The sequence below is a fragment of the Cryptomeria japonica genome, chromosome 11 (genome assembly GCF_030272615.1).
Source record: "Cryptomeria japonica chromosome 11, Sugi_1.0, whole genome shotgun sequence".
Lineage (NCBI taxonomy): Eukaryota > Viridiplantae > Streptophyta > Pinopsida > Cupressales > Cupressaceae > Cryptomeria > Cryptomeria japonica.
The window spans coordinates 297,764,465-297,773,317 of record NC_081415.1 but is presented as its reverse complement, the minus strand read 5'-3'; the positions used below and the strand labels follow the sequence as shown (position 1 = coordinate 297,773,317).

At 31.7% G+C, this 8,853-nt stretch overlaps 1 protein-coding gene across 1 annotated transcript in view; it reads left to right on the top strand.

Moving 5' to 3' along the window:
* LOC131860185 (replication protein A 70 kDa DNA-binding subunit A-like) overlaps nt 1-8,543 on the top strand; it is an 11,635-nt gene extending 3,092 nt beyond the window's left edge. The window contains exon 3 of the mRNA XM_059214564.1: nt 7,370-8,543. Coding sequence (XP_059070547.1) covers nt 7,370-8,543 — 1,174 coding nt within the window. The remainder of the gene's footprint in view (nt 1-7,369) is intronic.
* The last annotated feature ends 310 nt before the right edge of the window (nt 8,544-8,853 follow it).

Below are 8,853 nucleotides of genomic sequence, written 5' to 3'. Positions count from 1 at the left end.
GGAATAGCTACTGTTCGTCTTGACTTTCAAATCTAATTAAGTTCAAAATAATAATAATGACATTCCACTGTAGCCATGTACAGACCTATCCAAAATGGTCCACATAAAAGTTCAAAATTCTAGAGTAGGATAAAAATTGCATAGTAGTTGTGGGCAAATTGTTCTTAAATCTGCATCAATTTCAAAATTGCAAAGCACCACATAGAAAGTCTGATTTAGCGAATCATAATGAATTTCAGTTCTTTTAGTCGAACCCTACCGTGTTTTCACATTTTCCCAGTGTACTACAATGGTAATGGTGATTAATATAGAAGCTTCAATATATATAAAAGATTCTTGGCAAAAGAAGAAAAATGAACTTGATTAAATGGGCATGAAAATGAGAAGGGAAATTCTAACTAACCTTATTTTCCTTAAGCCGATCAATTCCAGCTTCTGGATCCATGTTCAGAAAGATCAATGCCCAAGAGTTTTGTAGACCACATATAAGAAGCCAAGCCAATGTACATTTATAGTGCAAAAAGACCTAAATCCAATGAGCCATTGCATCCCCAAACTCTAATATTCATGGCAGAGCAATAAGAATGAACAAAATGGAACTAATATGAACAAAATGGAGCAGATAAGTTTATTCAAATACATTCCACATTTCCCAGCACATTCTTCCTTTGATGTTGATAGCTTCCCATGTCAAATGATCCCATCACTCCTAACCCATAACTGTAAATAATGTTTGCCTTAGAAATCTATCTCTTGAGCACTCAACATAGTGATATTTCGTGTTCTTCTACTCCTCTTATTGGTTGCATTTTTTGTTTATCTAAACAATTATGTTGTCTCCCATTTTTATTTTCACGTCTTCTTTCTTTGGTTCCACATTATATTCTCATCTCCCTCCAAACAATCAAACAAATTCTACAAGCAATCATATCTAGGTACAATTGAAAATATTTACTTCTATGATTATAGATTGTCTGTTGATAGAGTATTACTTTGGAAACTTAATTTTATTGTGAAAGCATTGTTGGAAAGGTCTAATTCTCGCTTTTTTGCAACCATATTTAATAAGTAACATTTAGTTTGCCTTTGTACAATGTTGTTTTGTTTTAGATATTTGAATTGTTAATCATAATTGTGGTTCAATGAAAATATCAAAATGTTCTTTATGTGATTACGTTGTAAGAATCTCTGCATAGACTTGCTTTCGAAAGTTTGTTTGTCGATGCTTTTAGTCTGCAAGGTAAGTGTTTATTTTTACAAAAAAAAATTTGTTTGTAAACATTTAGAACATCAATACTTTCACTCTGCAAGGTAAATGATCTTTGTTTGGCTTTTAATTTCTCGGTGTCTGTCGTTTATTGTAGAGAACTTTGGTTATAATTTTTCCTCGGTTTGAATATATATGTAGTGCTGGTACATATATATATATAGTTTTATCAAATGTGTGTTTTAATAACTCCATTCTGAAGTCTGTAGCATTTATATATAGAAGTGTGGGTTGCAGTCTGAAAGTAGTCATGTCCACAAATAGTTAAACAACATAAACAAACAAAGTAAGAACCCTGCAAGGATAAACAAATTTTTAGAGTGCCAATACATACATACATATATATGTGTGTGTGTGTGTGTGTGTGTGTGTGTGTGTGTGTGTGTGTGTGTGCATATACACATGTACGTATATATATACATGTACATATATATACACATGATGTACATATATATATAATTGTTTTTCTTAGAATGCTTTGTAGTGCTGATACATACATACATACATACATACATACATACATATATATATATATAGGCATGTATACATGTATATAAATACACACATGTACGCATATATATATGCATGTATGTATATATACATATGTACGTATGTGTATATATATAGAAGGTTTTATCAAATCTTTGTTTTAATAACTCCATTCTAAAGTGTGTAGGATTTATTGATACAAGTTTGCGTTGTAGTCTGAAAGTAGTCATGTCCACAAATAGTTAAATAACATAAACAAAGTAGGAAGCCTGCAAGGATAAATAAATTTTTAGAGTGCCAATATATATATATATATATATATATATATATATATATATATATATATATATATATATATATATATATATATATATATATATACATGATGTACATATATATATCTATTTATCTTATAGAATAAAAGCCTTCATGTGCACACAACAATAATCACATAAATACCGTTGTAAATTAACAGCAATGCAATACAAACGTTAGTAAACAGTTACCTTGCAGAGTAAAATCCTTGTGAAAGAGAACACAAAACATTAAACATACAAGACTTACGCACTGCAAAGATACTTAACTTGATCAGGAATTACCAATAACCAAGACAAATTAACCAAACATATTCACAGACCCTAATGCCTGTAAAAGTGAGCAGTCGCCTTGCAGTCTGAAAGTAGTGACGTCCACAAATAGTTAAATAACAGAAACAAAGTAAGAACCCTGCAAACTAATGAAACAAACTTTAAAATAAACTCCTAACTTGGAGATTAAATCCATTCGCAGTGAGAAGCTCAGAAACCCCATCAAGAAAACACTCATAGGCAGAAGAAAACCTAACTCAACAACTAAATCCAATGTTACGAGAAAATTTACAGAGCAAAATACTTACAACAACAACAAAACAAATTACATTTTATAGTTTGAAGCGCCCATAACAAAGTAAGAGCCCTGCAAGCACACCATGGAAAAACATAAGCACACTATAAAAAAATGCATTACAATTGCAACAAACTTTAAAATAAACATTTGTCTTGCAGAGTGAAAGTAGTCACATCCACAAACAATTAAACAACATAAACAAAATAACAACCCTGCAAGTACAACACGCGAAAAAAACACACACTATAAAACAATGCATTACAAATTCAAAAAACTTTAAAATAAACACTTACCTTGTAGAGTAAAACCATTCACGGCTAAAAGCTCACAAACAAGCCCAACAAAACACTGACAAGCTGAATAAAACCTAACTCAACAACTACATCCAACGTTATGTGAAAATTTGTAGAGCAAAATATTTTCAAGAACAACAAAATAAATTACATTTTACGGTTCGAAGCGGCCATAAAGAACATTGACATTCGTGCACACCGTCAGGGATGAAAACATTAAAGCAAATTAAGAAATATCATAGTCGAAATAGAACCTTAAACTATTGATACTGGTTAAAACTTAAATCAATGAATATCTCCAAACTGCAAAACCCAACTAAAACCCTTTTAACCTACAACAGAATGCACACAAACCGAAAGTGTTTCGTAAAGCATTGCTTAAAACCCAATTCAATATTAATCTATAAACTCAAAAAAATGCAACTCGATAAATTTCACTTTATCATGGTTAACCTTGGTTGATACTATTGATGAATACTATAGGTTATTGCCTGATATTTAAAGGATGTCATTAACTGCTTATTGTAAGATTACTTTGCATTCCACTGACTTCTTCATATGATTAAAGAATTTATTTCCATGAATAGCTGACCAGAGTAACGTATGTATTGCCTTTTATCTTTCATCATGACACTATCTTCCTTGAATTTACTTCACATGCCTAATATCTTCACTATCCAATCACTCTTATCACTATCATGTAACTATCTTTTGGATTTTGTATTACAATATCACTAATGCTTTTTCGCTTCACATCATGTTATTCTTCTTCATTGTGATATTTTACTTCTTCAAGATCTATAAGATACTCTCATGACTGTGTTTTTTTAAGTTTATTATCACTTGATGTAGGAAACCACTATCTTCTTTATTTTTCCTCCATGTTATCTAAGGTCTAAATTTTCCCCTGCTTTTTAAAGTTCTTTGTCATTTTATGTAGGAAACCCCTTAAGGTTTATATAATCTTATTATGAAAATCCTTGTGATTTCTCTAATAATTCACTATCTTCTTTATTTTTCCTCCATGTTATCTAAGATCTAAATTTTTCAAAAAATGTCTTCCTTGAGGACTATCACTGTTCACTTTCTATTGTCATGTAAACCTCATCACATATAACTACCTACACGTTTATCAAGTCTAAGGATACATTATATGAAATTCCCATTATTAGGCCATGACTCCTTGCATTTGTTTTGATCCTACCATGATTATCCCTGTGATTTATCCCTATTAAACTATCACAGCGAGTTTTGCTCAACATTCACATATATATCTTGAGGATTTATACATGAAAAGGACACTTCTCGCTATATTTTCCCAAGCTTGACAATGACAAGGATTGATAGCAGGATTCTGCATCTCGCACAGGAAAACATTAAACACAACGTTGCTTCACAAAATGTGTGCTCAGACTGACACAAATCAGATAACTGACTTTGTGCACATGAAGGCCTTTAATCTCTGATAAATAACCACTAACAAATGATCCACATTTACAACATTAATATATTGCAATTGATGTGTATAATTCTGATTTTGTGACCAGCTTATTATATAAGATAGATACGTTCTTTCCTTTACTAATTATAAATTCTGCAAAATTTGTATCCTTTTTAGTGAGAGAATCACCTCTAAATCTTCCCGCAATGGTGAGTTGTGCGTTGGGTTTCTTTTTTTGTCGTGACCTTTCCACTCAGGGTGTCATCAGTGCGTGCACTCATTTTTTGAAGCGGTGTTGTCTTTAATGTTTTCCTCCCCGGCCAAACGCACAAGTGTATTTGATTTCGTTGTTGTATTCATTTCACAGACCCTTCAAACTGTAAAACTGAATACTTACCTTGCAGAGTGAAAGCATTCATGCCCATACTTAATTATATATATATACTTAATTATATATATATATAGATGTATATATATCAGATGTATATGTATACGTGTATGTGCATCTGTATAGACATGTATATCTGTATATATACACATGGATATATATATACACATACCCTAAAATAAATCAAACTAAGCACTTGTCTTGCAGAGTGAAATAATTTCTTACATGTAAATTTGTTCTGAGATTTATATATCCACAAAAAAAGTAATCATTAACAACATAATGAAAGAGCAAAAACCAAGAGACTGTAACAACAAACTGCATAGTTTTCTTCTAGGATGCAAGTTTTTTTACATTTTAGAGATCTAATTCTCTTACCAATAACTCTGTAATTCCATTGATGGCTATGTTCTATTGCAGTATGTTGTATGCAGCATGATGTACTAAAAGAAAATGTCATGTAGTGATTTTTTGATAATTATTTTTTTGGTAGGCCCTATTGTTCCCAACAAAAACTATTTATTACAGCCATCAAATTCTTATTATTCACATTGTATCGCCCATGCTTGCAACATCAACATCTTACACAACCTTTTGTTGAAATCCACCTGATTTATCACATGTCAAAGTTGGCTCATTAGTCAATTTACAAAGCTTAAAGTATTCAATTAATTATTACAAGTTTTTATAATCAGTCAATACTAAATTTGTTACGATTTACAAAAAAAAATGATCTACTTAAAGATATGTTGTATTATTCTTCTATGTTCACTTTTTTTAGTAATGCATTTCCATTCTGTCATTCCAACAGGAAAAAACCACACTAACACAATCAAATTAAAACAATGGATAGAAGATTGAAAGAAACAGAGGACATTAACAATGTCATTGAAAGGATGTTGCAAGAAAGCAACAAGTTAAAGAGCAACCTCAGAAAGATAATTCAACACTACAAACATAAATCACCAAACCAAACAATAGTGAACCTCTCTATATCTTGTAGTGTTGTAACAACCATATATAGTATCGAATTAGCGCCTTTACCAATACCAAGTATTGAACAATTAACTGATCCAACTGTTATTTTCACATTGGGAGACAAAGTATTTAAATGGACTGATAACAAGCTTGGATGGGTTGCTTGGGTGGATCCTGTGTTTTTGTAATTATTGAATCTTTGAAAAGTTACATTCATATTTTGATTAACATTCGAAACAAACAGATGCATCTCATATTTTGAATGATCTTTGATGAGATGAACTCATATTTTGTTAACACGCTCTCAAATATGTAAATCATAAAGTGATACTTTATGTTTTTTAAGTTTATCAACATATGACCAATTGTTGTTTTGAATACATGTTTCAATCACATTATGATCAATTCATTACCATTTGAAACAAAATTTAAACTCTAACAACGTTACTCTATGCTCAGTTAATTTTGTTCTTCTTGTGCATATATACCTTTGATCAACTTAAATCGTGTTGTGATTGTATTTTGATATAAGAACTACAATTCATCATGCTTATAATTTACTTTTAATTATCAAAAGGTATATATGCACAATGGCATCTTCAACACCCACCTCTAAACCGATAGAGCACTCCACAATTGATAGTTTGTAAGCTAAATTATCAAAGCTTTTCAAAATAGAAAGCTTTATGCTCTTTTTTTTGACAATACATCTCTCTTTTCCATACCATCCTTTTCATTACCACATGCATCCTTTTTTCATAGCATAGTGCTAAAGTAGATGAATACTCTATAGATAACATAGCTTGATTACATACTTTACTAGCACATGTTTTACATTAACAAGTAAGCAAATATATGACCTACTTAACATTAAAATTAAATCCTCTATATTCATATTATTTTTTGTAGGCAAAAACCCAAGAGTATGCCCCTACCCCTTTTGCAATTCAATCTACCAATGCTGGGGATGAGCTTCCTTCAACATTGCTACAAGTTTTGTCATTTCAGAAAATGCAGAACAACACAGATGATACTGACAAACATAAATTAGTGTTATCTGATGGCACATACATGAAGTTAGCAATCTTGCCTTCTAAATATGTTACTCTGATAGATTCAGATATTCTAAAAATAGGCAAAATAGTCCAGTTATCGAGTTATACATGCCAATACATATGGAACACAAGGTAGGAAACAAACTATGGTTATTAAATACAATATGTTTCATCTCTATTTAATTTTGTTTAAGTATAATTAATAGTAATTTAAAAAGAAGTCTTTTGTTTTCACGGGACTATTGTAATACTTAGTCTAGAAGTGAAACAAAGTGATTGCACGTTCTTTGGTAAACCAATATACCTGTTCAAAGAACAACAACCAGAAATAATGTCTGAGGATAGACCATCAACATCTAAATGATCTCTTCAGTTTGCTACTGAATTGCCATCCCCACAAACAACGACTTCTGAAAAAATAAGCCCTATCAAAAATTTGAATCCATACCAGAATAAATGGACAATCAAAGGCAGAGTTACTCATAAACACCCTATTAAGGCATATAGCACAACCACAAAAAATGGTCATGTGTTTAGCTTTGACATTGTTGACTGTGAGGGGTGTGAAATTAGAGTCACATATTTTGATGAAATAGCTCAATTACACTCTAACCGTGTGGACATAGGTTCACATTATATTATTTCAAAGGGATCCATTAAGGAAGCAAACGTGAGGTACAACAAACTAAATAGTCATTTAGAAATCATCTTGTTTGATGAATCCATACTAAAACGCTGCACCAACGAAGAACAAGCTGACCAACAACGCCCTCTTTTCACGCCCATTAGTGAATTGTTTCATCTAACAAATAACACATTGGTTGACATAATTGGCCTTGTTTTATACATTGGAGATATCATTCCAACACGGAGGAAAGATGGCAGTCAAACACAAAAGCGTATTGTGAAAATTAATGATCTATCTGGTTCAACAATTGACATCAACCTATGGGGTCCAATGGTAGAACAAAAAGGCCTAGAATTGAAAAATATGTTAACCAATGATAGTGTGGTTATCCTTGCTTTGCGTAATGCTCGTGTTGGCTATTTCAATGGGAAGCTTATAAACATAACAGCTGCAACCACATTACATATCAATCCACCTTTTCCAAAAGCAGAACCTCTAACATTAAGAGGAAATGACCCTTTGCTTATTGTACCCTTGGTTGCAGAAACTATCCACATAGATGAGAAATATACTAGAATGACTATTTCTTCAATCTGTGAGAGGATGAGTGTCAAACCAGAAACAATTCAGACTACTTTGCTAGTTGTTTTGCGTTTTGTAAATGTAACTGATCAAAGTTTCTGTTACGCAGCTTATCCATTGATAGTCAATGGAAGGCCTTGCAAAAAAAAAAGTACACAACAACTTGATGATTCTTGGTTCTGTCCTAGATGTGAAATGACTATGCAAGACTGTAATTATAGTTACCTCTTGCCACTAAAGTTACAAGATGCCACGGGTACTCTTTGGGCCACTGCATTTGATGAGGGTGGCATTCATTTGCTACACAAAACTGCAAAAGAGCTTTGTGCACTACAAAATGATGCAACAACAATAGAAACACCTTGTTCAGTGATTAAAAGACTACTGCCACATCACTATTCATTCACACTGTTGGTATCCACTGACACATATAATTCAGAATCAAAGATGAAAGTCACAATCAATAAAGTCTCTCTTGTTGACTTCAAAGCTGAGTGTGATGCACTACTTGCAGAAATTGGTTGCCTAAGTACATAGGCTTAGAGTTATAACACATCTTTCCTGATTATTAAACTTTTAGTTTACAATACAATTATTACATTAGATAATTTACATATTTAGTAGTTTTACAAATACAAACAATCACCTTTTACGAACACATGGTTGCTTCTATAAATATCTATATGTGCATTTCTTACATCTATTTCTTATCTCTTTGAAACTCTTTCCTCCTGACATAAGTTATTTTCACTCATGCTCATTACTTTTAAATGTACTGAGCTCTATCTTATTTGCAGAAAATTCATACATATATGCACATAAATCTTCTTTTTTTTTTAATATCTAT